General features: G+C 37.8%; 1 protein-coding gene across 1 annotated transcript in view; it reads left to right on the top strand.

The window, feature by feature from the left end:
• LOC136839470 (E3 ubiquitin-protein ligase RBBP6-like) overlaps positions 1–22095 on the top strand; it is a 44844-nt gene that overhangs the window by 5970 nt on the left and 16779 nt on the right. The window contains exons 5-9 of the mRNA XM_067105550.1: positions 405–628; positions 4091–4221; positions 4699–4734; positions 5168–5739; positions 6205–6389. Of these exons, the coding sequence (XP_066961651.1) occupies positions 405–628; positions 4091–4221; positions 4699–4734; positions 5168–5739; positions 6205–6389 (1148 nt within the window). The remainder of the gene's footprint in view (positions 1–404; positions 629–4090; positions 4222–4698; positions 4735–5167; positions 5740–6204; positions 6390–22095) is intronic.

Below are 22095 nucleotides of genomic sequence, written 5' to 3'. Positions count from 1 at the left end.
CTGTTCATTTTCCATCTCATTCAGCATGGTAACAATAATACAATGTTTCTGAAAACAGGTGACGAAGGCAACAATGTGCTATGTAAAGTGCACTAAAAAAACTGATATTGTCATTATAAAAGGGAAAGCAAAATTTTGGACAGGTTTTAACTTATATTTTACCAGTATAAAAAATCACTTTAGCATTTTACAAACCTTAATAGCATTATTTATGTTTATCTTATTAATAGACAAGTTTTATTTTTGAAATAGAATGGCTTTCATAAAGTTTAGCAAAAGGAAAGATTAATCCCAGAATATCTTTAGGTTTTATAAAAAAAAAAAAAAAAAGTCATTTTAGAAATCTGGTGAAATAGAGCTGTTATTAGAACCAACTGGTCATTGCAGGTTTTTATTGTTTTCAGTGCATTCCAACACCACCAGCCCAAAACTGTAGTATACAAATCGACTTCATCGACTTCAGACTTGATACGTCAAACGCCCAGGCGGGGGCCAGTCAGAACAACAGACATCTGCGTGTTGCCTCTACTGGCCTAGCTCCTCCTAACCAAGGATTCAATAAGTGTGGCAAGAAAGATTATGTACGGGTGGCCAAGTGCGGCAGCATTACTGGATATGAAAGCCAGCTGTAGGTTCATTTTCCTAATTTATTAGGTCAGAAGTTGGAAAAAACAACCGGATGTGAGAATTAACCTTAAGAAACGTTTTCATAATAATGATGCTATCCCTGCTTTAATCAAGTAAAAGATTATCTTAACAAGAAAACTGCCTTAACGTAACTACCAAACATAAAAATATGCACATACATACAAACATACACATGCCAACTGACCCACACAAGTTTTGAAAGAAGTTGGAACATAAGTACCCATGCACCTGAGATTTTTCTTGAGCAGTCTGCAACACTAACATATCAGCGAATTTTACCCAACTTCACCCCGCTTGTCTGTCAGTTGGTAGCATTTTACTCAAATTACCTCTTCAGCCTGAATATGATGGAACTAATCAATACATGAGCACCTGTTTCACAGAAATAAATTTCTGACTCGCGCTGGGATCAAAACCTGGTCCCCCAAATGAAAGGCTAGGGTGCTACCAATTGGCCCATAAAGGATATGAAAGAAATTTGAACTTAAGTACCTGTGTACCTGAGTTTTTACTGGGCAGCCTGCAACACTAACATAACCAGCAAATTTTACCCAATTTTCCCACCCACCCGTGGGTCAACTGATACCATTTCATTAGAATTACCCCTTCAGCCTGAATATGATGGAACTAATCAATACATGAGCACCTGTTTCACAGAAATAAATTACTGAATCGCATCTTGAACCCTGGTCTCTCAAGTGAAAGGCTACTAATTGACATGCATACACGTAGGTCTCGAAAGGAGTTGGAACCCAAGTATCTGTGTACCTGAATTTTTTCTTGGGCAGGCTGCTGCCTAATATACCCGAATTTTACCCAACTTCCTCACCCACCAGTGAGTCAACTGGTCTCATTTCATTCGATGTATCCCTTCACCATGAATGTGATGGAACTAATCAACACATGAGCATGTGTTTTACAAAAACAAATTTCTTACATTGGGATCGAACCCTGGTGTCTCAAATGAAAGGCAAGGTATTGGTCAATTGGTAGCACCGTAGTCTTTCATTTGAGAGACCAGGGTTCGATCCCGATGCGAGTCAGAAATTTATTTCTGTGAAACATGTGCTCATGTGTTTAGTTCCATATATTCACACTGAAGGGGTAGTTCAAATGAAACACTACCAACTGACTCAAGGTGAGTTGGGAAGCTAAGGCCAATTCTGTAGTATGTTAGGCAGCAGCCTGCCCAGGATAATCCTCATGTACATAGGTATGTAGGTTGCAACTTATTTTCTGACTTGTATGGGTCAACTGGTATTGCCTTAGCCTTTCACTTGAGAGATTGGGGTTCGATCCCGATGTGAATCAGAAATTTATTCTTATGAAACACATGCTTGTGCTGATTGGTTCCATCATATTCAGGCTGAATATGATGTGTCAGAAGTTAAAATGGGTCAGTGTTCGTTTGCAAATACAGGTAGTGCACGAGTGATGATAATTCGTCTTACGATAATTCAAGTCTACGATGGAGTTAGCAATTAATACTGGTACGACAATATTTAGAAAATATTTTTGAAATTTCGAGCGGGCACAGGCAACAGCGTACAGTTAAAAAAGCAAGAGAATGATAAAAGTATTGTTAGTAACCTTATACTCTTGCGAAAATGCGTACAGCCATAAACAACCGAACAAGAAACTGTTGTTTTGCTAATAACCGAATCGGATAACAACTGTTTTGCTTGTATTTCAACCATCGTACAGTTAAACAATTACCATAGTTATGTTAAAAATGACGTTAAGTCCTGATATATTTTTACACTATACCCTTATCCGCTTTGGAGAAAAGATTGGCAAGGAAATATACTGCTACAGTAAATTAAGCTGCAAGTTGTAGTTGAAGATGAGAAAAGAATGTTTAAGCTGCTAATGACTATAAATTATCGTGCATTGGCAACATGGATGAAACTCGACCGCAAATAAAATTGGAAAGTATTTTAATCAAAACTACTGGGCATGAAAGAACACATATTACTGCGGTTTTCACGCTGATAAAAGATAAATACGAAAAGCTCGTAGTATGATGATGAAATCAAGAGAAAATAGCGAACGGAATCTTGATTTTTTTTTTTTTTTTTACACAAAACAAGCATGCCCCCAAACGGCCAGCCACCAACGTCATCTATTAACGAAAGAAATAGCTAAATTAATTTCACAATGAGACATATTTAAGTTATATTTCGACTTGAAAACACTTCGTATAACAAAAAATATATATGTCCCTTATAAATAAAGTATCTAGAGATTCATTTACGCTAACTAGAAGCAAGAAATGCCCTCTGAACCGAGTTAAATGCGGCGAAATAAAGACCGCATGATCGATTCCCAAACCAAAACATTTGATCGCTATGATCAGAATTTATAATGCAAAAGCAATATAAGAATATTTACAATTGGATACAGTGTAGTAAAGCATAACTTTTTAAAAGATCCATGGAAAAGATGCACATTCGTTGTTTTGATGTTTGTATAATACGGTGTTATGTGAAAACAGAATACAGTATAATGTAGGCTAGGCTACCATCTGTGATATACGAAAGTGCAGGCTAGGCCTTATTTGTTATTCATTTTCTCTTTATACTGACTTATCATGTCAATCTGCATTGAACCTGCAGAATTAGCTGACACTAATAATTACTATACCATATATGTATAAAGTATACTGTGTAGTGTAGGCTAGGCTACCATACATGTATAGATGGTACTGATTCCCCTAGTGTAGGCTAACCATATTCGAGTTACGATTTTTTCAACAAACGATGGGTTTTTTGGAACCTAACCCCATCGTAAGTAGGGGAATACCTGTATATATATATATATATATATATATATATATATATATATATATATACAGTATATATACATATATATATATATATATATATATATATATATATATATATATATATATACACACACACACACACACACACACACACACACAGTAATACCTCGATCTTACACAACTTGAGTTGCTTGAATTCACAGACGTGAACTGTTCATTGGAACCTAACTAATTGTCATACGCAATTTTTCACAGACACACGACATTTGCGAATCCTTGAGAGAGGAGAGAAAGAGAGGGGGTGAGAGAGATAAGGGTTGTCCTTAGTTAAGAGAGTGAAATTATTTATCAATTATTACAGAGACAGAGTTATATTAGTCCAAATAAAAACACTGTTTGTTCATGAAAAAGCATTTCAGAACAAGAGAAAGAGACATAGAATAAAGGTTATTAAAAAAGAGGTTGAGAAGACTTAATTTTGGAGCATGATTAGGGTCATATTTAGTGTTTAAACTATAGAAGTAAGCATTTATTAGCATTTTTAGAGACCATGCCAAACTTACCCGAAAATTCAACATGCTTTAGGGGTTCTGGAACTTAACCTCGCATAAGTTCGGGGTATAACTGTATATATACATATAAATATTTCTGCTACAGGTATTGCAGTGGTCGAGAGCCTTTCAATTCTTGGACTGCTGAGAATGAGATTCTTGTCTATTTTAAATCAGATGGAAAGCAAGAAGACTCGGGATTCGTTATATCATACAGCGCTCTTGATAGAAATTACGGTAAAAATTCCATTTACTTTGACAATTGTAGATACATAAAGTACTGAAAATGAACACACTGTACACATACAATAACATTGTGTGTGTAGTATATATATATATATATATATATATATATATATATATATATATATATGTATATATATATATATATATATATATATATATATATATATATATATATATATATATATATATATATATATATATACACATACATAAATATATAGTGTAAGTTATTCCTTATGTTTTGTATTCATGTGTATACTTTGATGAAAGAATTTATAAGGACATATGCCATGCATTAAATCTTATACATGCTGTGCCTATCTTTGTATTTATCTGTTTAATGTCAGCATTTGCAAGTATTAATGAACATCACTTTCTGATAAACAGCATGCGAAAAATTTTCATGGCGGCTCTTATGCAACAGTGACAATTCCAAAAAAATTTATCTAATCCAGCTTTTTTTTCCAGGAATATATACACCGGCAGAAATTAATTCTACTTGCCGTAAGTACAAACTTATTAGGTAGTCTTTCCTAAGAATTTATAATTGACCACCCTATCTTCAGACTGGATAACAAACTTATAACTAAGAAATGTGCATCCATGAAAAAAGCATAAGTGGACTTTTTCTTCTTGTTTTTGCATATCTTAATTTACTGGAGCAGTTCCCTCAGTCACACTAAAATTTGTTTCAAAGGTCCTCTCATAAAAATCAGACACTTTTTAGAACATTCTTTTGTCTTCATTTTCATTTAATATAAATAGATTTGAGAAATTTTTATCAGGAAATTTTTTAAGCATAAATACCCTCACTTTTTGCAATGTGCGTCATCAGTGTTACTGGCTATTGCTTTGTGCCTCCTGTTTTAATACTAAGTCAATAAATCAACTCGGTTTTTTTTGACGGCTGTCATTTCAACTCTGGGTAACTTTGCAGGCTGCGGTCAAGCCATTCCTTCACGGGTCAGAGCTGAGAGTGAAAAGCTGAATCAATCAGGATCTAAAGAAAAAGGCAGTAAGAAGAAGAAAGCTGCTAAGCAAAGGGCATTGAAGTCAAAGAGATCAGCTAGTGGGAGCAAAGACAGCCATATTAATGAGTCTATAATGAATAAAGGAGACCTTCCGCTCAAAGGTGTGAAAGAAATGAAACACAAAGAGAGAAAAAAGAAAACACAAGCAATTCAAACTGAAAAAGCCAAAAATAAAGTGAAAAGGAAAAAATTCAAAAAATCTAAAAAGAAATCAAAGAAAAAAAAGAATACAGCAGCAAAGAAAGGACACAAAACTGGTAAAGCGAAAAGTATTACTGCACCTAAAGGAAATCAACCAAAGTCTAAGATAACCAAACTGAACAGAAAAGGTGCACGGAGACCTGAAAAAAAAGGATATAAAAGGAATAAATTATCAAAATCAGAAAGTCTAAAATCGAAAAAAGCAAAAATCAGGCCTGGAGAATCAAGAATCTATAAAGGAAAAAAGATAAAAGATCCGAAAGAATCATCATTCATAGTAAGTGTGCCATGTCATGAGAAAGTAGCGATATGTTTCCATAGGGCAGACTCTTCTCTATTTGAAATGTACAGCAAGTCCTGTTCACTTTTTCTTGCTTAATAATACATCAAGTACAAGTGCATTTATTTAATTTTTTTTTTTTTGAGTGTTGACGAAAAGAACGAAAGTATCAGCTCAAAACTTGATGTAACAGAAAAATGCAGATTCCCGCCCCACTACCTCTTTGCTTTCTAATAATTTTAACAGAATTTTCTCACTTTTTCGGAAAGGACACGACAGTTTCTATCACTGACCAATATTATTCTGCATATCAGATGTCTGCAAGGCACTGGGTCATCTTGAGGTGTCATACAAAGTACAGACAGTTACCTTAGAATCGTTATCCATGATATCAGGCATATTTAAGGTCTAACTAATGAAAAATATGTATTGTCTCATACTGACACTGTCATTCACTTACAGGTGACTGTCCTTCAGCGAGTACTAAACAAAAAGAACAAAAAACCCAAAAATAAGAATAGAATGAAACGACAAAGTGGAAATGGGAAAAAAAAGAAGAATACTTACAAAATAGCTCGGCAATGTGTAGGAGTTGCCGTGAATGAATATTTCATACTAACATCAACAGCTTGTTGTACATACTGTCGGTAAGTGATATGTGACATTACCCATTCTGCGATATTTTTCCTGGTGTCAATGTGAGTGGCATGTCTGATAACGTTATTTGCTACTAATTCAGTAGAATATACATGAACTTTATCACTAGTTTGTTTAGACACCAAAATAAGTTCAGCAGGATAGAACGATAGACCTAATCAAATTAATATAAAGTTACTCCAGTTTCCCATATAACCAAGGTCTAAATCTTTTAACAGTAGTTTTCTACTTCATTTTAAGCAGTCCTTTTTGACCTGTAATGCGTCTTTTATACCGGATTTGGCAATCTGTTTATTGCTATTGCTGGTGTCAGAACATTGATAATATTTTTTCTTACTTATGAAGATGGCTGGGTGACCGGATTTTCCCCGGCAGTTCATCTCTTTCACATTTAATTCGCATGAAACTTTTGTAAGGAAATTCACTTTTATTTTCACTTAAATTTTATATCTCTGATAATGGATTCAGAAAACGCCTCTCACTTTAATATTGCTTGGGGAGCATGTTTTAGCTTTATTCTTATCAGAGACAAGCCTTGAAATTTCAGTATTGATAAATTTGAATAAATTAGACAAGAATATATTTGGAGATAGAACAAATTATTTATTTTGTCATCAAATGCTTCAATATTTTTTGATACCTAGTAATATTTAGAAGGCAAAGTTGTTCTTTAATATACTTCAAGAGTAATATACTTTTTCTAGAAATGTTGTTTAGGAGGAAGAGTTGTTTATTTTAATAAACTATATGAGTGGATGGATGGATGGATTATGAAATTTAGACAAGCCCAAGCTCTGGGACCAATTTTGGTCATTCAGCGCTAAACTATATGAGTAATTCATTACAGTATATGTATGAAGCCCAAAATATATCGATCCTTGGTTTCATCTCTGCTTGACGGACTGTAAAACCATCTCTCTCTCTATCTGTTCTAGACTCATGGAAATAGTTTGCTTTTTAGGATGAGCTGTCGATTTTCAACAGTCACAGGCCTAGAGTATGCATTTGCCTCATTTCATTTAATGTCTTATTTGCGCATTTAGATGTGCTGATGTGTACAAACATGTGGTTGCACACACTCCAAAACATTATTCAGTAACATATAATCCGTGACACTGCATTTTTCTTTTCCTTTTATTATGTTATAGTAATATATATATATATATATATATATATATATATATATATATATATATATATATATATATATATATATATATATATATATATATATATATATATATATCTTAATTAGATCTGGACTTTTTCCTATTACAAAGTTGTATCAAAGATCTCTATCGTTTACAGTCTCATACTGACGATCATCATTCATGCCTTTAAATTCTTACTGGCAGTTGTTGGGTAGTTTATTATAAGTAACCTTACCTAGGATTTTTAACCACTTAATGTTAAAGAAGTAGCAAATATGCATATTGACATTTCACGTAACATAACGATAGTTCTTAACTCTTAATCTTTTTAACAATATAACAAATTGTCAACAACCCTGCTACTGTAGTTTCACTACTATCTTCAGGAACACTTTGACCACACTGAGTCTCTTCAACTACTGTATAACATAACTCTCTTCTTCTTGGAAAATCTCTTCATTACTGACACTAGGGGAAACTTCACTTTCCTGAAACAGCTCTTCTAAGCTCAACGATCCTTTACTTGATCCTTCTGGTGCAGGTAAATCCTCAGTTTCTTCACTTCTATGCTCAGTTCTCTTCATACTCCTGGTAGTTACACAACTTGGAAACAGGTGAGGGGTTTTCTTCTCTATCTCTACCGTAGGACTAATCCTTAACAGTTTGTCTGTCACTATAGGACAAGGAGCGAAGGGAACACCACCAACTTCATCACCCAGTAAAACATGCACACCTTCAACAGCTAGTGAGTCCTTTACAGCAAAATCAATGCTTCCTGTCACTAATTCACATGACAAATGCAAGCGGCATATAGGAGTTACTTCCTCTCCTCCTATACCCTTTAAAATAACTGAATCTCCAGTGAGATTCTTCTCCAACTGGGGATGAGCACCACAAACTACCACACTATGGTTACTTCCTGTATCACGTAATATCTTCACTGGTACCTGAACACTCAAAGAGGGTGTTGTCAGCATACCTTCATAGATATATGGCTTAAAAGCCTCCTCACTGTTCAGCCTCTCACTACTTGAAGTTGCATTTCCACTGGTTGCTAAGCACTCTGCTTGTCTCGTTTCATTTTTTCCAACACTGTTCTTCATAGTTGGCTTTACCTGGTTACCCCTTATCACCTGTCCAACTGGCTTAATCTGCTGTTGCATCTTGTAACAATCTTGACTATAATGTTCTACTCTTCCACACTTGCAGCTAACAAAATTAGTTTTCTGCATCTGTCTTGAGAACAAAACATGTCTATCACTTTGCCTTATGCACACACAAATAACCCTATTCACTAGTGGTCAAAAATGAAACACTGTGTTTGTAAAACTTTAAATACAAAAATTTATTTCTAACATTAAATACAAAAATTTATTTCTGACTTCAAAATTTATAATTAGAATTCACAATCTGAAAAATTTACCATTACTTGAAAACAACATAAGATTTAATTCATTCTTAAACAAGATTAATTCACAAAACTTTATCAAGAAATTACATTAACTAAGCAAAATTCAAACTATTAAGAAGTACTAAAGATTTGAAAAGGAAATCTTAACAAATGTAAATCAAGTATGCAATGTTAAAGTATAAAAAATATGTAAAATGTTAAGCACGTAAATGTTAAATCACCAACACAAAATTTTGGGTAAAATTATGAAATTTTAAACACAAGGACACACAAGAAAATGCAAAAAACAAGAACACAAAAAAATACACAAAAGATTTATCAACAATAATTTCACTAAGGCAAAATCTCCTTAGTACTCTTATTTTACCATGGTAAAAATAAGCAAAAATCCACTGTACCTTACACAAGCTTATATAACTTTTATGAAATCCCTTGCTGCAGTCCATATGGCGCCTATAAGATTACACAGTTTCACCAAAGTCAGACCTTAAAAGATATGTACTACTGTGACCACACAAATCTGTTATAAATTTTACTCTCTTCTGAAGGAGAGAGAGAGAGACCAACCAACTAACTCCTATAAGGTCTCTTACAACAATGAAAGCATCCCAGATTTACTTTAGAAGGAATCTATTTTGCCCTGAGCCATTTTGGGAACCTGACACTCCAGAAGGGGGGGGGGGGATTTCCCTCTGGACCAACCATTGTTATCTAAACCTGTCATCCCATATCTCTTTTTAATGACAGCTTAAGTAGATAAGAAAACAAACCTTCGCTTACCCTCACCCTGGTCAACAAATTTTATCTAGACCTGTCATCTCATCTCCCTTTTTGTTGGCAACTCAAGTGGTTTGGCACGACCCTTCGAAACGAATGGGGTTACCCTGGTTGGACACCTGAATAAACATTAGCCTACCCAGCTGTGCAAACATGACTCTCACAGAGAAATGTATCTTATCACACAGTCAACTAACTCTTTTAAGATCTGAGATTTGATATTTCAACACACAACACATGACAAATATAAGAGAAAATACATTTACAACTACAGAAAACATATTACATTTGCAGAAAATATACTTGTCACAAAGCCACACACACACACATATATATATATATATATATATATATATATATATATATATATATATATATATATATATATATATATATATATATATATATATATATATATATATATATATTGTACATATATAAATATATCACCACACGTGAAAAATAAAGACAAGGTGTAGGTCCTGACTGGTTTCGACTTTATTTCCAAGTCATTGATGAGGGACTGATACATAGGATCAGTAGTCACAAATATACTACAGAGACAGTACTGATGAACATACACAACCATTGGAGGCTACAGATCCACCCACAGGCAGGTATCAAGATAATTGCTTGTATATGTGCAATGGCCGTTCATCTCCTATGGCTGCCCACCATTGTCCAGGAACTTCTTGGCTCTTAGGGCAAGTGGCATGATGAAGGATGACTTCAGCTGGTCCTTCAGTGATTTGTAGGTGGCAGGGGTTTTAAGTTCTTTGAGCCATTCTGCGACTTGCTCAAAAACATTGTCTGGCAGGAATTCGAGGACGGCATCTGTTTTGCATGCCAAGGTGATTTTCTTCGACCAGAAGATCGTCTCCGCCCTGAAGAACCAAGCTTCTGGGGTGGGGTGTGAAGGGGGGCAGGCATATGGAGGCGGTGGTAACACTGTCACTTGAGGTTGGCTGGGCTGGTCATCTCCGTGGTCACCAATGTAGCGAGGGCGTGAGTAAGAAGCAGCGTCTACAAACTTACTGAATTATTCAAAACAACAACAGAACAAAAGGTCAAGGGCTCTTGCAAGCAAAATGTTGTGCCAGACACGAGGCAAACAAAACAGATTAGCATACAGTCAACTGTGTTTTTTGAGAATGGAGAATGGTACATAATTCTATATACAAGTTGCAAACAGTTCTGATAAATATATCTGGAAAGCTGACATTGTATTGCCTCTATTAGGAATGATACATTGGACGTGGTGTTATTATGAACGACAGGATTACATAAAAAGGATATATGATGTCAGCTGTGTTTCTTCTATGCATGTGCTTGGCACGTATGTCAGGAGACGCTTGTTGTGAGGAGAGGATGCCCGTATGGTACGAGTTCGGACACCCGGGTAAGATGGACGATTGTGTAGGTCCCTGTGGAACCCTACAATATAATAATTTTATTCCCACATTCACCAATATCTATTTTGGAAGGGCCATTTCTTCAACAATTTTTTAATGCCCTACTGCCTGGGGCTTTATTCGTGTAACTTGGGTCATAAAACATCCATAGATATCTATAAATTTTCATGAGTTGCCAATCTGTGATACATCTAAAAGGATAAACTAATAAAGACCTTCACCGCATACATCAAATTCACCCTGGATACTGACCTGTGGAAGAAATAACTAGCATGTTGGAATTTGTTTAATTCAATATTCAAATTTAAACTCGGTTTCTAGAATTGTACACATGGTGCAAATTCTCGTGTGAGATCTCGCTAAATTAGTAAACTGAATGATAAATAGCATTGTGTACACTCAGTTTTAACAAATCTTCCATTATTACTATGGTATTTGATTTAACGGCCATAGTAATATGAATGTCACTTCTCAGTTTAATCAAGGCATAATTCTTTGAGAAAATTGTAATGGTGAATAAACAATATAATGATATAAAATATACGTTAACTAGATTACACTATCAACCAGTCAGGGAGTTGTCATCTTAATGATATAGGCATTATAGGGATAGCATCCTTCAAATGATCTTTCTACTTGTCCATAAGACTGTGTTGCTCATGCATAAAGACACATTGCCCTCAGGAAAATGTCATCTTGCTTCAGCTGTGAACTGAGTACCCTTAAAAGTAACAGGACTCCTCGCCCTTTGCACGTCATTGCAGCTAATTCCCATTGACGAGTATGGCTTTTTTTTAAATCACTACACACACACACATACACATGTATATATTTGTGTGTAATTGTAATATCCATAATGCCTACGTAATTTCTAAATTTCCTCCCATTTTGGATACGCTTACCACTACGAAGTCTTAGTTCCAACTCTAAGAATATAAAGAGATTCTGGCGTTCGTAGCAGGATTCAAACCCGCATCTAGAGTAGGTGAACGAGGTTGTGTCACCAATATGACCATGAAACCTCATTTTGATAATCCAGTTGTGGGTTCGAATCCTGCTATGAATGTCAGAATCTCTTCATATTTTTGAATTTGGAAGCATATCCAAAAAGTGTGAAGAACAGAAATTACAAGGGCATTGTGGTTATCAGTTACATATACTGTATATCTGATAAAAAGTGATTCAATATTATGCATATAATATATATATATGTGTGTATGTGTGTGTTATAGTTAGCAAAATATCTATGGTATATAGTTAGCAGTGGCTGTTGGGTTCTACTTTTAGGTGGGAAGTCAACCAGTTTCTTCACATATGAAAATTTTAATCTTCAAGGGTAATCAATTTTGTTGGTAGCTTCCTTTCTTTATTGTCCCTTTATTCATATGCGTTCCACCAACTATTCATCTGCGTTCCACAAACTATAACTGAGTTGTTTCTATGGATTCCCACTGGTGATCGAGACCAAAATGAACTTAGTATGAAATACTGGTCATGAGAATAGAGTCTAAGTTCACTGTTACATACTAGGGGACAAGTATGAAAAACTTCTAAGTCTTGTCAACACAGAGAGAGTCAACAAATGCTGTGAATAATATCTTCCAAGCCCAAATCTCTTTTGTCTTTCTACTCTGCTTGCTTCTCTCTCTCTCTCTCTCTCTCTCTCTCTCTCTCTCTCTCTCCTTTTATAGGGTTTTTGGGGGAAGTATATGACTTCATAAGGCAAGTCATAGTTAACATGACATCCTAACTGTGTCACCATTCACCACCCTTACTGCATTCACTTTTCATTAATTTATTTTACCATCACTATATTTCCTTGTTGAGTCCACACTGGGCCACACTCTAAACTTCTGAGTTAGCTAGCTGCCACTTGTTGTTCTTTCGAATGAACAGGCTTTTTGTTATACCACCATGTGTCCCTTTTTTAAATCCTGTAATAGTTTCAACCCCTGTAACAGTCTTGGCAAGGCTACTCAGCTGACTCCGACAAAGCTAAGCAAACTAAATATATGGAAGCTAACTACGGGGACTCCTACCAATGCATACACTGGGGACAAAACAGTAGATTGGCAAAAATACATAAAAAAAACTCAAAATGTAAAGCAGTTACAGACAAACTAAGGTAAACTCGGTAATAAAGTAATTAAATGTAGGAAATAATACAGATCAAACAATCAACATTTTAAGGCAGTTTACTGAAACCTGACTTTTGTTCCTTATATTATATATCGACTTCTATCCTCCACGACTTCTTAATCTCTTTCTTCACTTTCCTTTGTTTTTCCAATTTCTTTAGTTCTTTTAACTTTGTCTTTATGGACCCAGAATCCTGATTCTTCTAACAATCCTGTGTATGGAAAGTAAAGAGTATGAATGATTTGGCCTCACTCATACTCTTTACTGTCACTTTTGTTACTTTCACTTTTGTTTCATTAACCTATAACATCGTCATCAGTACTGCACAGCTAATTCATCATCTTCATCATTCTAATTGTAGTAATTCACTGGTGAGTACCCATATAGAATTTTATGTTATTAAAATTACGTAGGTTTAAGAGTAGAAAGTGTTTAAGAGCATAGGAAGTGTTTATAAGAGTGTGGAAAAGGTTGATAACAGTGTGGGAAAGGTTTATAAGTGTGGGGAGTGTTTATAAAGCCTTATAATGTATATAAATATAAGGTCGCTACTTCGCAAATTTTCTTGTGGGGGGGTTCTGGAACCTAATCCCCACGATAGACTAGGGATGACTATACACACACACACACACATATACTGTATATATACTGAATATATATATATATATATATATATATATATATATATATATATATATATATATATATATATATATATATATATATATATATATATATATATATATATATATATATATATATATATATATATATATATATATATATATATATATATATATATATATATATGTATGTATATGTATATATGTGTATATGTATATATATATGATGTATGTGTATATGTATATGTATATATATATAATATAAACAAAAATAATACACAAAACAAAAAGTTAGTAGCGGGGGAATAGGTAAGAGGGGGGATATACATGGCAGCGTATCTAAACTGTGAAGAGCGTTACTTCAGTGAAAGTGGCAAATCTTGCAAAGAACGAGGAAAATAACAAATAAAACATTAGGCACTACAGTCAGACACTGGCAGTCGCCAAGCACTGTTTGGAAAAAAGACCACAAAATAGACTGGGAGAATATGAATTTTTTGTACAGGAACACTAACAAAAGGGCCAGACTGATTGTAGATAATGCCTTTATTACATGCACAAACAATGTAGTGGCAGGCAACATTGGAAACAGATTTGAAGACAGCCTATCAAGAAAAATCGTATACACTACAACAGAAGAAAAAAAAAAGGTAATAACACGAGACCACATAAACAATGAACATCTGCAAGAAACTGCAGGTAGCCAAAGGCCAAGGTCACGAGGGCAGGGCCACACAGGAGGAGGGGGGCAATTAAAGTATAAAGAAGCCAGCACACAAAAAGGGCTTTAATCCACTCCCCCAAACATATAAATAGAGCTGGACTATGTGTCCGGTCACTCCATGGATACTTGACAATGAGGACTGTTAGTCCTAGAAAGCTTGCAACTTTTCTTGAATAAATATCTCTGCTAGATACCACATAGTTTTTAATGAGGTACTGTTACATATATATATATATATATATATATATATATATATATATATATATATATATATATATATATATATATATATATATATATATATATATATATATATATATATATATATATATATATATATATATATATATATATATATATATATATATATATATATATATATATATATATATATATATATATATATATATATATATATATATATATATATATATATATATATATTAAATAAAGTTCTTATCTGGCCTACTTAGTGTACTCGGATTAGCTCTTCATTGGGCGAGTCAGTAGAGCTGTGGACTGGCACTCGCCAGGCCCGAGTTTGAGTTTCCGGCTGGGTGATGAAGAGTTAGAGGAATTTATTTCTGGTGATAGAAATTCATTTCTCACTATAATGTGGTTCAGATTCCACAATAAGCTGTAGGTCCTGTTGCTAAGTAACCAATTGGTTCTTAGTCACGTAAAATAAGTCTAATCCTTCAGGCCAGCCCTAGGAGAGCTGTTAATCAGCTCAGTGGTCTGGTGAAACTAAGGTACACTTAAATTTTCTAACTTTCTTTGTTCAGGGGCCCAATCTGGGGTCTAGCTCGTGAACAGGGGGACTTACTAATACACCTTGAGTTTCTGACTGCAATTGCTAGGTCAGGCAGGAACCTTAATAGAAAAAACAGTTGGGCTGAGGGCCGTACTTCAACAAGGGAATGTTGCAGAGAAACACTTGGGTTTACTTTAAATGGAATATATTTACAATTAAACATGTCAATCAGAAGACTGGGGAATGATAGGTAGATACAACAGGGGCTACCACGAGGTTAGTTGTGCTATCACTGTTAAAAAATTGAATAGTCTATGATTGATCCTCTTGGAAGGGATACTGTAAGAATTGATTGCAGTGGCCTTTTCACTACAAGAAGCACAAGACAAGTTGATGTTTCCACAGCCGATGTACCGTCTGCAATTTGATAATGCCAGTGGTTACACAAGGAATTATTATAACGATCTCAGGCAAATCGAGGGTTGCACAGAGGGTGCCATGGTAACTCGATTCTGGTACTATATACTTGCATTAAAATTCACAGTGAGCTAAGTGAGTCAGGTCTTTGTGATAACTCGCACTTCAGAAAAGAAAACGAGTGCAGTGAAAGATTTAAGATGCGTGACTATTGAAAAAACCTCTAGTCAGGACATTACCTTATAACAGAGCGATGGAGGGGCCTCGTCGAATTTCACCAGTTCTGGAGGGATGAGTTTAATGGGAAAATGCACAGGTAATGTAACTGGGTGGTTGAAAGGTGACCAAGTGGAGGGGTCAGCTCAATAAGGAGCATGCAAGGGGTTGTGTGTGGGTCTGCTACCAGTGTGTTTCTGAGAGCGACGGCCGCTGTTTCTCACCTTATATGACCTCGGGGGCTTATTTTCCTGCTCCTCCCAGAGGTCACTGGGATCGCAAGATGACTGTTCAGTCACCTCGTTTTCTATGTTTGGATCTTCCCCAAATCGTGGTGACTTCTGGCAACCGATGTTTGCCAGTTTTTATAGGAACTTAAACTTTCTGGCAGATTTTCAGCAGGCTTCGTATCCATTGACCTTTTATCTGAAAAGAGGTAATTCAAGCAGTCACCAGGTCTTTAGAAAAGATAAACAGATGCACTAAAAAGTGGAGCATGGAGAGAAATTTACATAGGGGCTGAGTTTCTCACGCCCTCCTCAGTTAGGTATCAGTACGAAATTATGTTATTTTTGGGTGCAAGGCAGTTTGGAGGTGTGGGTTTGCTTTGGAAGTGGTTCCCACTTTATATATATATATATATATATATATATATATATATATATATATATATATATATATATATATATATATATATAAATATATATATATATATATATATTTATATTTTTCTGCTGTTCGCCCTCTATGCAGTTTATTGTAGGAAAAAATACACGAACAATGACAGGGAATGTCTTTGTCTGAGCAGGGGAGCGCTAGGCAATTAAAAAAATGAATGTCCATTCATAGCAAGACTAGGTAGCATTAGGGACCTAACCCCATAGGAAAAGTTTCCACAATTAACCTCTATTGAAGGTGGTCTTAAGCTTCCTTTTCCCTGTTCTACATTTGGCGATGTTTTGTCAAATTTTCAGACTGGCCCAAGGCATAAATACATACTGGGGCACTCCCAGCGCCTTGTTTTGACCAAAAGGAGGTCAGAGAGATTCACGCCGCAACTGGGAACGCACGTCGTGTTCTAGGCAAAACGGTGTCCTTTGTCCCCCCCCCTTTTCTTTTCATTAGTGAACAACAGGTCCGTGTTTTCCAGAAGCCTTATCGTCTATTGCAGTGCGCAAGCAAACCCCGTAACGGTAAGTCTGAATTTGACAATATCTGCTGTTTGCTAATATTTCTTCCCCTGTATTTCAACCTTTCTTTTGTTCCCTCTTAACCACCACCATCTACGAATAGTGGTATAAACAATTTACTTCATACTTTTATGAAGTCTAGATTAAGATAATTTGTATTGTTTAGCGACATTCAACTATTCCCGTGAATTAACTAGGAATTAGGGAAGGTTAAACAAGTCATTTACAGCATTGATGCAGCCTTGTCTCTCGATCCCATTGTTCGGAAGAGCCCATTGTGTTTAAAAACATAGTGAACGAAGAGAAAATTGACTGCGTCCGAAGTTGGGCGACTGTTAAATTAATTGCTTAGCTAATTGCATATTCTTTGTGTCGAGTTTCTTCTCGACTGGCGACCTTATTCAATCAATAATCATCTGACTTTGAGGTTAATTTGTAGCTTCAATTGACAGGTTACGTGTGTCCTTGGCACTCAGGGCCTTATAAATTACGTTAATCAAGTAATAAACCCATCAGCCAAGCCCCCATACGTAACATTGGCGATCTCGCATAGGATCTAATTAATTTAGAGAAAGAATCTGGAGAAAAAGAAAATTAATTACAATTAATTCCAAAGAGAAAAGTCAGATATTTAATTTAATTTTACTCTTCCAAACAAGGAGACAGCACAAGGTTTAATAATAATAATAAGAATAGTTAGAATACCAGGTATAATTAAGAATTAGCATAGGTAGGAAAGTGTGCATTGACAGCAGCGTAATTCACAATTTATAAAATCTTAAGATGGAGCATTTTGCCGTGTTCGGATATCGTGTGTACATTCCAGCGAAGGTCACAGGCTGAGTTACCATGCAAGTGTTAATATTTTGCTTTTTCCCTGGCCAAGGATTAATGCATGATATTGATTTTTTTTAGACGAGTTAACTCGTGCACGATAACGAGCGGAGAAAGCACACCTCACGTATCTCTCGAGGGTAGAGACAGAATTTGCAAAGTTCATTGAATTCCAAAAGTAGTAACCGCGTTCGCCACTCCCGATCGGCATTAAGTGTGTTCATATCGCGGGAATCATATCAAAACGCCATGTCACTGAAATAGCAAACGAACGGCAGTAGTTAATTTTACCATAAAATGCATTTTTCAGTAACGTAAACTTACTCCTGTCCGGACGTCACGAATTCCCTTGTCTGGGCGGCAGACAGTTAATTCCGCACAAGAAAGACGATAACAAAAGAAACAAGCATTGTATGGTAATTTCATTCTCCATCCTTAACATAAAATCCTTTGCAGTGTTGGTATATTTAGAGTAAATCTGTATTCCTGCATTTGATTAGTTCGTTTTGTGAGAGGAATTCGAGTGCTTTGTGTAACTGAATTGAGAAAAGCGCGGTTCAAAACCAGGGCATTCATCCATTGACACCACTTCTAGAGAGTTGTTAACGGGATTCGTCCGACATCTTGGGAGTCGAGTGGACCTATGTTGTTAATGTTTGGATGACCGCTCCCCATGTCTGCCATCTTACAGCCTCATTGTTGTTATCGTTTGTGTGACCGGTCGTTCTGCCTCAAAGCCACATCTTGCGTCTACTTCATTGGCGTAGTAACCCCCCCCCTCGCAAAATCTTAGCCAGACAGACTTTGGTAGATAAGAGACTAGGACAGGGTTTCATACCATAGATAAAAACAAGATATAATTTAGTCAGGGAATGATAGGTCTTAGAATTAATACAGAGAACAAGTTCGTATACAAATATCCGACGTAAAGAAAATCATATAAAGAAAAGAACTTACAATTTTACTCTAAACTCATTGTAGACGTTCGACTCTGCTTATGATTGTTAAAAACAATCCCCTCATTGCAAGACGACGTATCTGCAATTAAGAACCCTGCCAGTGTGCACTTATAAAATTTTAATTAAACTTTTCTCAGGCAGCATAAATTGGCTGACTGAATCTCTCTCTCTCTCTCTCTCTCTCTCTCTCTCTCTCTCTCTCTCTCTCTCTCTCTCTCTCTCTCTCTCTCTCTCTCTCTCTCTCTCTCTCTCTCTCATATATCCATGTAAGCTTCAACATAGCCTAACCGAGTGTACGTGACCCTCTTCAAGGAAAGTAGGGCTCACACCGGGACAATTAATTAAATTAAACCAAATAAAAGAAACACTTCTGTCCCACAATTAGATGAGGACAAGTTAAGATTAATTACAGTGATAAACTGTCGGTCACGAGTGAGGCCTTTTATCCAGACCTAAGCAGACAGTGGCCTTTCCCCATCTGAAATAGAAGGGGGGTTGTAGCACTGTGGGTACTGGGACCAGACATTCACGAGGGCTTAAAAAGCACCCACAAATTCACTTTTTCTTCCACAGTGCCAATAATTTGCAGCACTGTCATCAACTGGATAGCTTACTTATCTCTCTCTCTCTCTCTCTCTTTTTACCTTCCCTTTCTCTCTCATTCATTTGTTACACTCTGCTGGGGTAGGGTGCATTTCATTACATATAGCCTAGTTGGACTCAAGTAAGGGGTTCCTAGGAACGCACTGGCACCATAGTGCCACCAACCAAGTAACTAGAGAAAAAAAAAAATAAAATAAAACCAGACAAAAGGGAACACAGAGGAAAAAGTCCTTCTGGTACCTAACCTGCACCAGTACATAAGGATACTGAGTGCCACCAGTGTGACCTTTACACGGCACACCCAACCACAGTGCCACCTTTTGAAAGGGTGCCACAGCACTGAAGGGACACTTCCTCGCTGCCCAAGTACGCCCAGTCGACCCGGGTAGACGCCCTTCCCCACCAGAATCATGGCAGCAGAGAATTATAAACCCTTCCTGGAGCTGGGGACGGTGGCAGGTCTCACCGGATTGGAACTTGCCACCTGGGTCAAGGAGCAAATGGATGACTTGGCCAAGCGAGAGAAGGAAGAAAGACTAGAACGGCGGAATTATGAAGCCGAACAAAGGCAGCTAGAAGATGAAAGAAAAGAAAGGAGAAGACAGCATGAGTTAGCCTTCAAAGAAAAGGAGCTCGAGCTGGAAAGAGCAAAAAGGGAGAATGCCGAAGCTATGGCTAGACAGCAAGCCTCCAGCCCCACACCTGCTGCACCAAATGCTCCAATCTCGAGCATCAATTCCCTGGTCCCCAAGTGGACTGAGGATGAGCCAGAAGCATGGTTGGAGGAAATTGAGGCACTCTTTGATAACTACAGCACCACGGAGACAGAGAGGGCCTTAGTACTACCAAGCATATGGAGGGAAAAGCTAAGGCAGCGCTTCGCTCGCTGGAGAAGAGCCAGAGAGGCAACATGGTTGAAGTTCATAGAGTCATCGCGAAGGCCTACGAAATAACCCCAGAGAAATGGAGACAGCAGTTCCGAGGTCTTGCCAAGGAAGTCGGCTGGTCCTGGACCGAATGGGCCTGTCACAAGACCCAGTCTGGTACCCGCTGGTTCGACTCCTTGACTTGCACAACGTTTGAGGACCTCTTCAATCGGACCATGCTGGAAGACCTTTACCAATGTGTGCCTGGGCCCCTTGCTGTATATCTTAATGATAAGCAGCCCACCACACTGATGGAAGCCTGCCGCATGGCCGATTCCTGGGAAACCTTCAACCAGTCTCACAGCACACCTCAGAGGCGCATCATTCCGCCTGTCTACCTCTCAAACTCAACTCGCCCGAAGAATGGACTGCCGAGCAAGCCTACGTGTACCCACTGTAAGAAGGTGGGGCAAGCTGAAGCCGAGTGCCGATATAAGCTAGGCACTAACAAGCAGCCTACTACTACCAGCCAGAACTCCTCTCCCGCTTCAGCCACTCAACCCTCTCCACCAACAGTTACTGCAGGCCACCGAGCCCCTACAAGAGGCCCGTGCAAATCCTGTGGTGCTGCCAGCCACTACAATGCTGGATCTCCAGCCTGTCCACATCATGTCCCCACCACCAAGTACGTCAACCTCATTAGCATCTCATTCTCTGCGGCCAGGCTGCACAAGATCCTTTACCCCGAGAGACTGGAGACCTAGTTCACATCGGTGGGCCCTCTTCAGAGCACTAGCCTGCCCGTGACCCTTCCGGTCACAGTAGACACTGCGGCAGACATTAGCCTGATCGCCAGGGCCTAAGTGCCAGCCGTTGCCAAGGTTGATGAGAAAACCCGGTGGGAGATGAAGTGGATAGAGGGCCACACCATTACCGTTCCCACGGTCAAGCTCCAGGTTATGACACCTTGGGGCACACTACCCCACAGCCTTGGCGTGGTGGGTGGAATTCGGCCCAGAGTGGACTTCTGTTGGGTCGGGACCTTCTCTGGGGAAGCCTTTTACCAACGCCACTTCGCAGCCACGCTACCTCCTCCACGGAGGCCCTGACTGTAGGAAAACTGGATAAAGACGAAACCCCACCTTCCGCCCACCGAAGTGGTCAGCGGAAGGGGCACACACTGAACCATTCTCGGCCTAGCCCTCTCCAGTCGCGAAGGGCTGGCCCACAAAGAGGTCCTCCCTCTCCCCAAAGAGTCATTCAGGAGCAGCTGTACCGCTGCAGGACGTGCAAGCGGACAGGCCACTCCACAAATTGGGAGGGCTGCCCAAGTAAGCAACGCCCAGCAGACGCACCTGAACAAGGCTCTCTCAGAGGCTACGATCTCCAGCTGGGGCAGGAATCCCTGCCGCAGCCAAATTCAAGTCATCCACGAGGCATTGTACCTCCGGACCCTTTGTCAGGCATGCCTGACCCTCAACTGCTGCCAGTGCCACTTGCGAGCACTGAGCAGTGCCATGCTCCGTCCGGCCCGGACATCGAGCCATCGATTGAGAAGGACCCTGTGCCAGGTCTAAATCATGAGGCGGATCCTCCTCCGGGAGATTCTGGATTCCCCAC

This window comes from Macrobrachium rosenbergii, chromosome 6 (assembly GCF_040412425.1).
Source record: "Macrobrachium rosenbergii isolate ZJJX-2024 chromosome 6, ASM4041242v1, whole genome shotgun sequence".
Lineage (NCBI taxonomy): Eukaryota > Metazoa > Arthropoda > Malacostraca > Decapoda > Palaemonidae > Macrobrachium > Macrobrachium rosenbergii.
Note: the sequence above shows the minus strand (reverse complement) of the source record. Positions and strands in the feature narration are given on the sequence as shown.